The following is a 16,010-nucleotide window of genomic DNA, read 5'->3' as shown; positions in this document are numbered from 1 at the left end:
TTAGTAATGCCTCAAGCACAAGAGTAGTGATGCTGGTGATTCAGATATGCCAAAGAGAAGCTGTAAAGTGCTACCTTCACGTGAAAAGGTTAAAGTTCTTGACTTAATGAGAAAAGAAAACACACCACATGCTGAGATTGCTAAGATCCATGGTAACAATGAATCTTCCACTAGCGAAGTCATGAAGAAGGGGAAAAATCCATGATAGTTTTGCTGTCACACCTCAGACTGCCAAAGTAAGGCCACAGTGTGTAGCAGTACTTAATTAGGATAGAAAAGGCATTAAATTTGTGGTGGCAAACATGATCACAAAACATGTTCCGACCAATAGTAACATGTTGTACCAGAAAACATTGAGCCTATATAAAGACTTCAACAAGGGATCACTGAAATGAGTAACACCAAGCTATTTAATGCAAGTAAGGATGGATACATAGATTCAGGAATAGTTATGGCATTTTATCATCCTACATCATCAAAAAAAGAGTAAGTATAGTACCATAGGGTATTTTGAGAAAGACCACATGCACATAACTTTATTACAGTATATTGTTATAACTCTTCTATTTTATTAGTTACTGTTCATCTTACTTTGCCTAATTTATAAATTAAACTTTATCATGTACAGGGGTGGGTAAAAGGAGGTTTAAAGTTGTTCGTATGGAAAATAATACAATACTTATTTGTATAATAAATAATAATACAAGAATAAACTCTTGTGTTTTGTGTACTCACAACTCTAAACCAACTTCTGACCACCCCTGTATGCATAGAAAAAAATAGGCTATATAGGGCTTAGTACTAACCCTAGTTTCAGGCATCCACTGTGGGCTTTAGAATGCATCCTGTGGATGGGGGGGTGGGGGGGGAATGCAGTAGGAAACAAGTGTACTGACTGCAATGACAGTTGATTCCCCAAGAGCAATAAGGGTGTTGGATACCACGAGTTCCAAGTTCCTCAGCAGCTATAACAATCTGCTATTTAATAACTCTCTTAAAATAGAAACAATTGTGTATGCTTATCCCCTCCCATAAAGGGCCCCTTGTTATGTGCCTTGCCTGGTAAGGCGGCAAGAAGGGAAGTGGAGAGACAGAGGAAAAGGTCATTCTGTTTATTCCAGACTAAGACATGCATGTTCCTTTCTTCTAACTGCACACTGGGAGTAGGCACTCAACGTTCCATCTCGCTCTGCATCCACTGTGATGTAAAGAACCCCAGGACAGAAAAAGTAACACACATACATATACAATAACGCAGTTTTTTCAAATTGTCATGCACACAAGAAATTGTCACCACCTGAATTGCTGTTGGGTTAAAATGTTAAAAATAAAATGGAGTTATTATACTTGGAGATAACAGGTTGGGAATACTGGTCGGTTTAGAAATTCAAGGATAGAAGTTATTGAATGGGGTACATGATGGGAGTTGATTAATTTGGTTCCTAGATATTTGAACTCACGTAAAACATCCTAACTTTTGTGGAAATGATCTAGGCTCTAAAGTAAGTTTTGGCTCTTCCTTAGCTTAATTTAACTAAACTGTACCCAAGTACTGTCTGGCTGACCACCTGATTCTTCTGGTCTGTGCAGGCTGAATGCTGCTTTCTTGATTTCTATCCTGAAGAAATACTATCTTGAAAATCTCAATGGGTTATTTTATTGGAGCTCTCTAAATAGAATAAATAAATCCTCTAAATCAACGAGAAAAAATATGTATGTGTCTTATACTTTGCTTATGAGACATCTCCTCCTGCGCCCATTCTTTTTCCTGGATGGTAACTCTATCTCTGCCCTAAATGCAGGCATTCTCCAGGGCTTTTGTGTGCTCAAACCACATGAACTCTGAGGGTATTATCATCTGTTCACTTGTACTATCAACTCTATGTCTGCTTCATCTATATGTTCTCTCACCACTCTTGTGAGTGCTAACTCTTGTAAACTATAACTACTTGACAAACTATTTATTTTTATACGCCAACCTGTTCCCAAATAAACTTAGAGGAGTCCTTAGATGGGTAGTATAACAACCAAAAATAGACTCGATTTTATTTATTTAATAAGAACCCCAATATAGTTTTGCTATGAGGTTCTAGTCAGTTGCTATCTATATTGTGAGCTAAAAAAATAATAATTGGCTAAAAGCTTTTATGGAGCTAAGTGAATTCTCTAAGTCTAGGACACTATTTTCCTCCAGCAATTTTGATACACACACACACACACACACACACACACGCTTATCTTTGAATCATTTACACGTGTTATACCTTTCCTACCAGAGAGAAAAACTGAGGCATGTATTCTTACCATCTTCTTGAGAGTAGTACATACTAATTTTAGAGCTGTACATACTCTTTCTATTGACAGAGGTACACTGACAGTACGAGTTAAGACTCTAAAACTGAACCTAATACCCATGCACCTTAACCTTACCTTTAATATCAAAAACAATAAACATTTACTTTCAGATCTCTAGGCCAAAATGCTAAAAACTTAAGGACATTCTATAGAGAAAAATCTTAGGCAGCAAACGTCCTAGATGAGAATGCGCATCCTTAGAGCGAAGAACATGAACAGAAGGACAGCTGAAAGCAATGCCAAAGAGGATGACCTCTGGTACAATTTAACCCATCACTGTAAGACATGAACTAGATTGTACCCAAGTGCTGCAAAGAAACAATATTGCAGGCAAATTCTAATTTACTTATTCATCAAATACCTCAGAGTAGTAGTTGGGTTATTTTTGCCTTTAATAATTCAAGCTGTTACAACAGTTCATATTTTTTTTAAGTTAGCCCACTACTGTCTTCAGAGTGGTAAAAAATTATCCCTAATAGTGATTATTTTATAAAATATTAAAGTACATATCATTTTAAAACGGAATTTAATTTCTCACCTTCTGGATTGAGCCATTTGGTGTACTTATAAGACAAGTATACTACCAGTTACTAATAGACTCTTGGTTTCACACTTTCAATGATCAAGAAATAGAAAACAAAGAAGGAATAACAACACTTTTACCGTCACCACATTCAGAATTACAAGTGTGTTTATTTACTTGCCTCTCAACTGCTAAAGTGATAGAAAATTCTGTGCCAATCTCCATCATTACAGGGAGAAAACGGGGACTTTCAAACTTAATAGAAAAATTCTAGTGCGTAGAGCTTTCCAGAGAGAAATTTTCTACATTAAAGAGAAAAAACAGGCTTTTTTACTCTATTGAATATCACATTTTTGATGACTATGAATAGGAAAAATGGCCAAATTATTAGGAGTTTGGTGAAAATAACTTTTACTTTATTTGTACTGAAAGTATTTTTAAATTTAAAAAAAAAAAAACAGGGACAAGCAGTATATACACTCAAAAATTATTCAGTATATAATTTGGCCGCACAAATACTGTCTTCCCATTTTCTTACAGCTATCTGTAACCAAATAACAGTAAAATATGACAGACTGCCTTAAAGATGTATTTACATACACAGAATGGAGAAATGACAAGCTACCACTATGACACTCATTTTTAAGTTATTTAACTCTGTCTTCCTCATAAATAAAGTGTTCATGTTTAAATTGTCACTGTGGTGATTAAATAATTATAAGCCACCAGTATAATACAATTTAAAAATGGGGTTTCTATAGTCAGTTTTGGAATTGACCTCTTATTTACATTAATACACGTAATTTGATTGGAGATGTTGATAATAAAGGTACAGAAAACAACTGTAAGCTTTTACAGAATTTAAGTACCTCAAAACTCCATTTCCTTTCAAAGGAATTTATAAAAAAATGCAGTCCTGCTTTTATAACATAATCCTATATAATAAAACCATAATATGCAAATCGACCGAACAGTGGAACGACCGGTCGTTATGATGTGCACTGACCACCAGGGGGCAGACGCTCAACACAGGAGCTGCCCCCAGTTTGGGCTGGCGAGCGGGTGGCAGGAGGCCGCCAGCCAAGGCGGGTGCCAGCAGGGGCCCCCCAATTGTCCCACCAGTCACTCCACAGATTGCCCCTGATCGCTGGCCAGGCCTAGGGACCCTACCCCATATATTGGGAACAGTTTCTTACATTTAAAAATTAAAACCTGGCAAGGCTACTCTACCACTGAAAAAACAGGATGATGCAGCGATGACATGCATGGACTCTGGCTTGCACATTTTGTGGTCAGCCCTGATTCTGACACTTATAACTGTGTGACAAAGCCAATTACTTAACTTCTCTCTGCTTCAGTTTTTCCATCCGTAGATGGGGAAAATGGTACTAGTACCTCAGAAGGATCATGTTATGTACTACATTTTATAATCAGGGCAAAAAAATGTAACTGCCCATACAACAGCAATATGCCTTTCACCTGTATGAAGAGTATGGTCACTGGTGCATACAGTGTCCCAGATTGCAAGACGGATGTCTGACTGCTGGTTTAGGCCCGACATACCCTGAGGGTCCTGTATTTCGGAGAGGGAGCAGGCCAGGCTGAGGGAATTTTGTGCACCAGGCCTCTATTAAAACAATAAAAATAACTAACTTCATGTCTGTCTTGTATATTTCCTATAATGTTATTTATAAGTATGACAAGACATGTATGTTAGACATGAGCAGAGCAAGGATGGGCCAGGTACAGAAACTTACCAGGGTGGAAAGTCTCAGATGCCCAGTAAGGGGCAAAACTGGCAAAACAAGAACCTAGCCCCCAGAGTAACCTATCCTCCCATAGCATACCACCGGTCATGCAGTATAGACCCCCATCCCCGACCTTTTCCTCCCTACAAATGACATCTAGGTCTCAGTTTATTTCTGCTCCAGGCCAAGAAAAGCAACAAAACCAGACAAGTGATGTGGCTGCCTCAGGACCAGCTACACTGACTAATGATCCCCTGCCCTGGCACCAATCAGCAGAGACCATGACTCTGAAACTGCACACCTGGAAAGCTGATGAATATTCTATTAAGACCCTCCCCTGAGATTTCCCCTAAGATTCCCACCTGCAAGAAAGAGATAAATATGCTCAGGACAAAGGACCCAGTGCACTCTCTCCCTCCAAGGGGCATGCCCCTGCCAATCTCCCACATGCACGTACCCACTAAGAGACTCCATGAGACTTGCAACCAGGGGAGCAATGGGCTGGCCCCCTGAACCTGTCTCCAAGGCCCCCTTGTCTCTGACGTCTCAGTGAGCCAAAGCAGCCCAGCCTGGGCTTTCCTGTTGCCTCTTCTATGCCCTTCCTTGTGCTCCGGTGGCTCTGCCTACGCCCTGTCCCCCCTCCAGGACCTGACCGTGCTCCCGCCCCGGCGCTGAGGGCTCCCCCTGGAGAGAGGAGAGGAAGCGCCACCCTCCGTCTCCGTCCACCAAACAGAACCTGCTGCACCGCCTCTGCCCGCTCCTAGCCTGCAGGGTGTGGTGCCGCCCCCACGAGGGCGAGCTCGTCGTGGGGTGGACTGGACGCGCCCGCCCCTCTCAGCAGCTGCACCGAGGGCTGAACTGGGTGACTCCTGGGACCCCAACCTCAGGTTCTGGTGCTTTGGTGCCGAGGCTCAGGCAGCCCAGAGCCCGAGTAACGAGGGGCAGACACGGGCCCATCGGTTCTACCAGGCGGTCCCGTGCCGCAGCCGTCCCTGCAGCGGATCCGCATCTGAGCCTCCCACAGCTCACAGTGGTCCCAGCACGGCCCGGCGCGGCTCTGTCCCCGAGGGCGAAGGCCCAAGGAGTCGGCCGGGAGGGGCCACGTGCCGGTCTGTCTGCTTGGGCAGGTGGGAGCCTCCCCGACCAGCCTGTGAACATGCAGCGCCAGACCCAGAGCCCTGAACACACACAGCCTCCACAGAAGCCGGGGCAGCCTCCACAGAGAGGCTGGGGCAGCCTGGGATCAAACTAACTGCTGAGTGGGGGGAAAAAATAAAAAAAAAAAATGAGTACATTTTTGCTGCCATCATGAACCCAACACCCTTTGGCTCAGTGCCTTCCCTTTGGAAACTCCCATCTCTCGTCCCCTTTTCCTTAAATAAACTCAGTTTTCTTTCATCATTGTCTGAGATGGCTATTTAACCTGTCTGCTCACCATTGACCTTTCAACGTACTTGCTAGCTACTCAACTGTGTATTTATTTATTTATTTATTTATTTTTTATTTTTTTTTAACTGTGTATTTAAAATGTATTATCTCACATACAAAGATAAGTTACCTACAATGCACAATTCCTCAAAGCCAATTCTTCTAGATTCTTTCTTTCTACCTACTACCACTGCTTTAGTAAAAACAGGTAATTATACTGAATAATTCTTCACTTCCCATTTCTCTCTGACCTGCTTCTAATACTCAGATCATAACACTTCCACAGAACTGTTAGATCAACACGTAAAGAATGAATAAATGGTTAATTATTAAACTAGACAGAATATTGTGATCAGAGGGAGAAAAAGCAGAAGAGGGTAAAAGCTTTGAAAAGAAATATGAAGGGTTTTCTTAATAAACAAAATAAAAAGCAACAATGTACAGTAAAGTCTGTGGTAGTTAAGTTTTTCTTCAGAGAGTCTCTATGTTCTAAATACCTGTGATTGATGGATATTAACTGCACTAATTCAACCATAACTAACCACAATTTTAATACATATGAGAAAATCTAATTAAAATGCCAATAGTACCAAAATTTAGGAAAAAATAGATGCCAAGAGGTATGTGCTCTGGGCTAAGGGAGAAGAAAGGAGACACCCAAGGTCAGCAATTTTTTGTATTCTCTCTCTATGTAGGGAGTCAAATGTCCATTTAAGAAATATAATTTATATAAAGTTTTAACCACTTTCCAACAAATCATTTTTAAAACAAAAAAATCAATCAATGGTATCACCCAAATAAATGTGTGTAGGTGTGTCTATTTGTGGGTGTTGTGTATATCCAGACTATGGAATATTATTTAATGCTATAATAATGAGCTATGAGGCCATGAAAAGACATCGAGGAAACTTAAATGCATATTACTAAGAACTCAATCTGAAAAGGCTATATACTGTATGATTCCAACTGTGTGATATTCTAGAAAAGGCAAAACTATGAGACAATACAAAGGTCAATGGTTGTCATGGGGTTAGTAGGGAGGAAGGAATAAACAGGTGAAGCACAGAGGATTTTTAGGGCAGTGAAACTATTCTATAAGATATAGTAGCACCCCTGCCATCTCCCCCCCCACACACACACTTTCTACAGTTTCAGTTACCTGCAGTCAACTATGGTCCAAAAATATTAAATGGAAAATTTCAGAAATAAACAATTGATGTTTTAAACTGTGCTCCATTCTGAGTGCCTTTGGGGACATGAATCATTCTTTTGTCCAGTGTATGCACGAAGCATACACTACCCAACTTGGTAGCACCTCGGTTATCAGATCAACTGTTTTGGTATCTCAGGGCTTATGTTCAAGTAACCCTTTAAAATAAAGGCCCCAAAGTGCAAAAATGGTGATGCTGGCAATTAAGATATTCCAAAGAGAGGCCATAAATGCTTTCTTTCAATGAAAAGATATACTTAGAAAGGAAAAACATAGTACATGTAAGGTTCAGTACTATCAGTACTATCCAGGTTTCAGGCATCCACTGGGAGTCATTGAAGGTATCCCCTGGGATAAGGGGGACTACTGCTGTATTACAATGGTGGACACGTCATAAATTCGTCAAAACCAATAGAAAGGACAAAACCAAGAGTGAACCTTAATGTAAACTATGGATTTGGGATAATAATGATGTGTCAATGTGGTTCATTTATTTTAACAAATGTATTACCGTGGTGTGAAATGTTGGTAGTTAGAGAGGTTGTGCACATTTGGGAATGGGGGTATATTAATTCTATATTTTCTGCTGTAAAAAATAAAGTGTATTAATTTTTAAAATTAAGGTGCAAATATTGCCAGACCCAGATATTTAAACATTCTTGATATAAGAAAATATTTCAGAATCTGAAGCCCTAAAGAACAAGATTACATTTGAAATTACACATTCGTAACCTTTATATTTTTTAAAAAATCAAAATACTGTATATGTGTTACATATTCCTTATGATATGCCAATCTATATCAAAACAATAAAGATTTAAATATTAAAAACATATATAGTAGCAATCAACATCAGTAGGTAAAATCCTAATTCAATTTAACAAATAGACTGAAATATAGACTATTCCCATTTACTCTGGAATAATAATTTTACCAATTTAGATGTAGTAGCTACAATGGGATAGTAACACATGAATATTTACCTCTGAGTCATAATTTTGAAGGCATCTGGGAGGTAGCAGTCTGTATTCTCCATCTGAAATGGGTCAGCATCACAAATCTTGTCGTCTGTCCGACCATAGTTAGCGCTCTCAATCATGATGACATCACTGCCCGGACATCGCAGATCTATAGAATAACCTTCACAGGACAATTCTCGCCGAACTAACCCAAATGGTAAAGCTGCTCTGCTGAAACCTGGAAAAAAATAAATTTAGGTTAAATTAACTTATTTATTTATTTTAAATATATTTTATTGATTTTTTACAGAGAGGAAGGGAGAGGGATAGTTAGAAACATCGATGAGAGAGAAACATCGATCAGCTGCCTCCTGCACCTCTTGCTGGGGATGTGCCTGCAATCAAGGTACATGCCCTTGACCAGAATCAGACCTGGGATCCTTCAGTCCGCAGGCTGACGCTCTATCCACTGAGCCGAACTTATTAGGACTAAATTAACTTATTTATGAAGTACACTATTTAAAGGCATTTAAAAATAATAGCAAGACATGTCACAAACTATGCTGGTTTGCTACCTATACGTCAGATACCACAGCTAAAACTTCTACATTGTCTCAATTTTTTATTTCAGTTGTCCAACCTATTGCCATCTATAGTGTTCCTGTTACAAAATACTAGCAAATAATTTTGGTATTTTTTTTATCTTTATCCTTTAATTACTCTACATCCCATGAATTATTCATTATATCCCTTTTTATTAAGAAATGCCAACCTTCAGAAGTAAACTGTTCCAAGATATAAACTGCCAAAGAGCTGGGTTTTGTCCAGGATGATCCTAAGCCCACACCTTGTTCTCTTTAAATTTTACTGCAGAATGCCTCTCACTGATTCAGGGAAACAGAACGTCACACCTGGATAAACGTGCATCTTCTTTCTAAGATGCAAATAATCCTTCAAAAGGGTTACTGGGTTACACATTAGTATGATTTAGAAAACTGCAGTTCTCAAACTTGGCTGACCTCTCAGCTCTACTGAGAAAAACTAAAGGTGTAATTGAAATGAAGAGAAGAGGACACAATCTGGAGCACAGAAATCTTTAGGGGATTGTGGCAAACCCCGACTTTGGTAGGCTTTCACTAGGAAGGTTTATGGTCTTATGAGATTACTAAAAGTATGTGGAGAGGTGCACAATCAATGAAGTATAAATACAGAAACGGAGCTGGGAAAACGTCAAAACAAACTCTTTCCAAGAGTTTCTTTCTAAACTTCCCCAAATTCAAAAGTCAACTTTACGTACACTATTGTTTTCTTCCATTTTCAGATACTGGACTGTACTGCCTTTACCAATAATCCAGCTTAAACTAGTATTATTATATTTGTTTTAATGAAATAGTTTAATATATTTTTATTGATTTTAGAGAGGAAGGGAGAGGGAGAAAGATATAGAAACATCAATGATGAAAAACATTTATCGGCTGTCTCCTACATGCCCACCCACCAGGGTCAAGCTCGCAACCTGGGCCTGTGCCCTAACCAGGAATCAAATTGTGACCTCTGGGTTCACAGGTCAATGCTCAACCACTGAGCCACGCTGGCCGGGCTAATTGAAATATTTTTAGGGCCTCAGCGAGGTCACTTATTTCTGTAGCAAAATCTGTGTGGAAATTCAAACAAGTGACCTCATATAAAACTCTGGAGCACAGTATAATTGAAATAAAAATATTGCAATTATTATTAATTTTAAAACGTCAGTATTTTAACTAAGAAAATCTTTAGAGAAAGGCAGAACAAACCTTATTCCTAGACATTTATTTATCCTCCCCTCCCCCCCACACTTTTTTTTTGTATAGACTAGTGACTTAACTATACTGAGTCACACAGAAGAAATTATCACAAGTAGAGCCACTATTTCTTAATCCCACTTTCTTTCTTTATACATGAAGTAATTCATATCTGTTTAAATCGGGTATTTTTAAGAAAAAAAATTAAAATAGCTTGCCAAGGCTATATGGTTGATTCCCAAACATCACTTTGCATCAGAGTCATCTGGTGGAGTGTTTTTAAGAAGACAGATGTTCAAGCCCTAATCTAGACCTATTCAATCAGAATCTCTGGATTCAGATGAAGCTAAGGTATCTGTATTTGGGGAGGAAAAATGTGTATTTGCAGCACACTGATATAAAATAACTAAGACGTGCCAAGAATTTCTCCAACGGCTTTATAAAATAGTTTTTATATCTCCATTGAGATTACATATTTTTAAGTCATTGTCGTATTTCTCCTCAATTCTCTAATATAGTTTCATTTTAATCTTTGAACATATTCTTAACAGCCACTCTGAAATGTTTAGCTGCTAAATCTAACCTCTGAGCCCGCATCAGAGGATGTTGTCATTGAACGTTTTTTCTCCTGAGTATGGATGGGTCAACTTCCCTGTTTCTCTGTATGTCGTCTAATGTTTTGCTGTTGAAAACTAGACATTTGAAATAAAATACTGTTAGCAGCACTTGGTTCAGATCTCCTTTCGCTGAGAATCACTGCTGCTGTGACATTTTCTTTTTAGTATCCTGACTGGATTTAAATCTGCAGGCTGGTCTCCCCCATAGAGAAATCTCTCCTTATTGTTGTGACTGCTGTTATTGTTATTTTAGTTCTTATTTTTATTTTCTCGTCTGGCTTCCTAGGGATCACCCCTGCCTCTGCCACGCTTATGACCAGCCAATGATGGAGCAGAGACTTTTCACAAAAACCGTGAACCTACATAACAAGGTATCTAACCTCTCCTGACTGACCCAAATGTGATTGAGGAAGAGTGTTCAGAAAACAGTACATTTTCTAGTCAGTCTGGGTAATTTTTCTCCTCGACACATGTGTGTAGTTTCCCGTTCATCAAAAAAGCATACCGAGAACTTTGGATCTTTTATTCCCAAGATTTCCCAGTTTCAGACTGGCCCTGTCTCCCGACCTGGAACCACAATCTCAGGCAGGCCTACGGGTTTTCCCCATCTGTTGTCCACAGTGTTGACTGCTTTTACTGACAACACTGCTGGGCATGGGTTTCCAGCTCTGCTCCACATCAAGCCAACTTCCCCTGGCAGCAGAGTCACTGCATTTCATGGTCAGCCCTACCCTAATGAAAGGACCAAAATGACATACACAGCTACGGAGCTGGGGCACAGGAGCAGCCCCAAGCTGGGAGGCTTTATACTGCCATTGTTCACACCAAAAGTTCTATCAACTTTTCATCATTAAATGCTCCCCTATTTCTTATATGGCTTTGATTAATTTCCAGGGCCCTAAAATGGTGGTCGTTGACAATTTTGCCCAGTGTTATAGACTTGTTTGGGGGGCAGAGGATTTGCTACTCTCATCAACCCATAATCACCAGAAGTCCTTCTAAGGACTTTACAAGCAATCACTGACAATAAATCCTCAAAACAGCTGTATGAGATAGGTATCATTGTTATCACCATTTTAAAGAGGAAGAAAACTGAGGTACAGAAAAATTGCATTGTCCATGATCATACACTCAGTAAGAATGAAATCAATCAAGGTTTGAAACCTGGTCATTCAGTTCCCAGGTTCAAGTTCTGAAACGCTGTGGTAATGCCTCTCCAAATGACAATGACAGTTAGCAGCAGGTTTGGGGACTCCTATGTAGGAGGCATAGTCAGGGTGTACTGTGTGCTGCTAGTTGTAGAGGAAGGACAGAAAGGAAGCAGTGTGTCTGATGGTCAAGTATTCAATGCAATTCCTCCATCAACAAACTAAAGCCTTTTAATCACACTATTACTATGACATTTATTCAAAGCTGTATTTTCAACCAATGTCTATTTCAGCAAAGAAAAAAATAAGCATCCCAACAAGTAAAATGTAATCCAATCCATCTTGCAACTCTGACAATCGAAGAAAAAACTTGTGGGAGGCCCTGAAAGCCAAAGAATCAATACTGCAGCTTTGTGCTGTGCAGATGTGAATGCTGCCAAATAGGGGTGCGCAGAGTACAATGAACTCTTTTGCTCCATTTTCTCCACTTTAAACAAATGATTTTGAAAAGACAATCCTTTCCCCCCCCTCTCCCCCCCCCACCCCCAGCTATAAAATGTCAAGCCATAACTCTCTGTGCTTTAGGCTGGTGACTGGAATACATACCTCCCAGCAACAGGTGCAGTGACTTAGGACTGAAATCACTCACATTCAGGGGATAACTCCTAATAAACAGATGCACTGCTACCAGATGGGAGTCTGTGAGACCAGAATTGGAATTCTATCACTGGATTTTGCATCACTTGTGAGAATTTTGCAAGAAAATATGCTAATCTGGCCAAAACAAAAACATAGTGCATGCTGCTATAAGCTTAGACTTGTGAGGGACTGTAAGCACTTGATTGGGGACATTTTGCTTGTCTAACATGGTCTCCACTCTCTCTGCTTTGTACACATTTTTGTAAAATCACACTTTCCTATACAAGTCTTCTTATTAAGCTGTAATGTAAAAACTTCAACTTTCTGGTACTGTTTACTTAATTACTCTGAACTAAACCCTGTCATGGGTGCTACTGCTCATGCCGCCTAGGATCCAGTAAGCACCAGGACTTTTGATTACGGGCGACCTCTATGGGACTGGGGCTGTCCTCCAAGCTCTACTGGAACATTTACTCAGGCCAGAGTCCATGACCAGTGCTGGCATTCGCCATCTCTGACTGATTCCTTTACCTTTATCAATCAAAGCCTAAAATATCTTTATTATTCATTAACATACACTCCCTTTAACTTGCCAGTATTATGTGAGAGCCTAAATTATGACTGGAGAGAAATACCATGTTCTTGCAAAATAGTGTTCATCATTTCCTCAGGTACAACAATATATTTCTACTTCCATATTAATCATTTACTGTAACCTTTTCACAATGCTATTATTTTTTTTTTTACTGCCCTTCTGCTACAAAAAATTCCATTAGCTTCCCTGACCAACCCAACCTCAGAATGTTTGTTCTTAAGAGAGGTTAAATAAGAAATAAAAATGAAAAATCATGAGACCTATTCCCTCATCCAGTGACTCACTCCAGAAGTCATACTGGCTAAAGCATTCTATTCCTTTACTGTCACTGTACTAGTCTGATGAATAAAGCTATTTAGGGGTGGAAACCTCACTTAAAGTATTCCCTAGGGCCCTAACTGGTTTGTCTCAGTGGATAGAGCGTCAGCCTGCAGACTGAAGGGTCCCAGGTTCAATCCCAGTCAAGGGCACATGTCTGGGCTGTGGGCTTGATCCCCAGTGGGGGCCGTGCAGGAGGCAGCCAATCAATGCTTCTCTCTCATCATTAATGTTTCTCTCTCTCTACCTCTCCCTTCCTTTCTGAAATATATAAAAAGTACTCCCCAGGCAGGTCTCCCAGATCAAAGTGGGTTAAAAGTTGAATTCTAGTACTTTTTGGTAATGCCTTGTCATCTTTAAATATAAACAAGAAAAATTTTAAAACCTACAAAAAATTATTAACCATAACTTAATTTATTTTCATAACTTCATTTTTTTAAGGGTACATTTAAGTTGAATCACAAGAGGGGCAACAATGTCTATGAACATATGATTTCCATATCAGTTAGCTTTTATTTGGCAACAATAAATTCTTAAGGAGTGAAGAAGTTACCAGTGTAACAAGTGTCTTCCTCATTAAAAGTATCTACTATAAGAGGGCCAATTAATATCAATTCTAAAACGTATTTGCGTTAACTACATTGAAACTGCACTGAAACCACCCACTCATTTCGCTCAACCCCAAACAGGAATCCCAGGGCAATCACATTCAACCACTGCTGGCTCAAACGATGTCCTAGAAGGCCTGAAGCATTTATTTCTTAACTTCAGTGGGAAAGGTTAAGGCAGCTTGAAAACAGTCTCAACTCCTGTATCTTACCTTTTCACAAACTATTAGCCACACTAATACTTAGACCATTCATTTAATAAGTGCCAGCCGTTCAACATTTTTCCTACTCAAGGGAAAAATTTCCTTTCTTCCTATATGCTATAAAAGTCACTCTTTCCCCCAAACCTCAGAAGACCAATACTTGAAATCAGGACTTTTATTAAAAAAAACTAAGCACACTAATACTTAGAATAAGATTTTATCATATAAAATAGATAGGCTTTTCTGCTAAGGGTAGGAAGGCATTTTCCAATATGGTTCTAGAAGAAAAAAAAATGTTTCATGAAGTATTTTCCCATCTCAAAAAAATAACTCATAGACCAAAGTTGATTTTTTAAATTTCCACCCCCCACAATTCCCCTAAGCCAGGGGTTCTCAACCTTCCTAATGCCGCAACCCTTTAATACAGTTCCTCGTGTTGTGGTGACCCCCAATTTCATTGTTACAAATTGAACATAATTAAAGCACAGTGATTAATCACAAAAACAATATGTAATTATATATGTGTTTTCTGATGGTCTTAGGCGACCCCTGTGAAAGGGTTGTTCGACCCCCAAAGGGGTCGTGACCCACAGGTTGAGAACCGCTGCCCTAAGCAATGCTTAAAATTTTATTCTAAATTATGGTACATATATGAAATTTTAAAACCCAAATCTAGATTGTCACTACTAACATATAAGACTCTTCCCTTACCACTGAAAGTTATTTTCATCTCATGAACAGTTGTAAAGATAAATGTCTAAAACGTATACCAACTATGAGAACAACTCACCAAGTGAGTAATTTTAAAAATCATTTCAGTGAACATTGTACTACTGTGTTATTACTTTTCTCAATGCTTTTGGACCAATTAAAAACAGAGAAATGACAAAATGGGTGAAACCAAATGCAGTAGTGGGCCCATTTTGTGAATTTCACTTCAAAACGCAAAGTCAAAATAATCAAAACCACCATGAAAGAGAAAATAACATTTCTAACATTATCTTTTACAAACATCTTTGGCAACACCACCTAGACATGTATTGCTCACTCATTTATCCCTTAGTATTTTTGTCTTTTGCCCATTCTAATTCCTCCATTAGACTCTGGAATAAGTCATGGAAACTAAAAATTCTCAAGTTGGAGGCAACTCCACCACTTCTATAAACTACAGAAAACCCACTCAGTGGGAAAGATCCTCCCTGAAGCAAAGTGATGACTTATAAAAGCACTCTTCTAACTGTGTTAAAACAGAAACTACTTCCCAAAATGATATGAAGGTTATCACATAATTTCTTATATGACAATGTAACGACTTTGATTTCATGGGTGGTTTTGGTGTTAATATTTTGGTGTTCTGGGGTTAAGGTTTGTTCAAATAAACTTTTAATCCTCACTCAAGGATATTTTTGTTTGCCTTTTTATTTGAGAGAGAGATAAACATAGATGTGAGAAACATCAAATCACTGCCTCCCGTAAGCATCCCAAACGGGAATCAAAACCGCAACCTTTTAGTGTACAGGAAGACATTCCAACCAACTGAGCCACCCAGCCAGGGTGAAGTTTGTTCAATTTTTAATGAAAAGATGAGGTTCTAAATAACACACACAACTATTTTCAAATCTGTCACCAGAACATTCAGGGAAAGAGGGAGAGAGGAATAGAAAGGTAATTTAATTCTGAGAATGTAAAGTTATAAAATGTTGCCTTAAGAAATACTAGAACTTTTATACAGAGTTGAAATGCTATCTTTTCTTGTATTTAACTTCCAGGCTTGAACATCAAGGAAACCAAGAAACAGCATGGTGGCAAGTCCAAGTGTAAAAGCCCTGCCCCTACATAGACAACCTGCTGCTACCCTTCCTAGTTGCTTCTGCAGAA

The 16,010-nt window shown here is 39.1% G+C and overlaps 1 protein-coding gene across 15 annotated transcripts in view; it reads right to left on the bottom strand.

Moving 5' to 3' along the window:
• ADGRL2 (adhesion G protein-coupled receptor L2) overlaps positions 1-16,010 on the bottom strand; it is a 277,628-nt gene that overhangs the window by 81,413 nt on the left and 180,205 nt on the right. For all 15 annotated transcript variants that reach the window (XM_036349498.1, XM_036349509.1, XM_036349510.1 and 12 more), the window contains one exon: positions 8,248-8,461. In XM_036349498.1, the coding sequence (XP_036205391.1) occupies positions 8,248-8,461 (214 nt within the window). The remainder of the gene's footprint in view (positions 1-8,247; positions 8,462-16,010) is intronic.

The sequence above is a fragment of the Myotis myotis genome, unplaced genomic scaffold (genome assembly GCF_014108235.1).
Source record: "Myotis myotis isolate mMyoMyo1 unplaced genomic scaffold, mMyoMyo1.p scaffold_m19_p_2, whole genome shotgun sequence".
In the NCBI taxonomy this organism is placed as follows: domain Eukaryota; kingdom Metazoa; phylum Chordata; class Mammalia; order Chiroptera; family Vespertilionidae; genus Myotis; species Myotis myotis.
The sequence above is the reverse complement of the archived record's forward strand: the minus strand, read 5'-3'. Positions and strand labels throughout refer to the sequence as shown.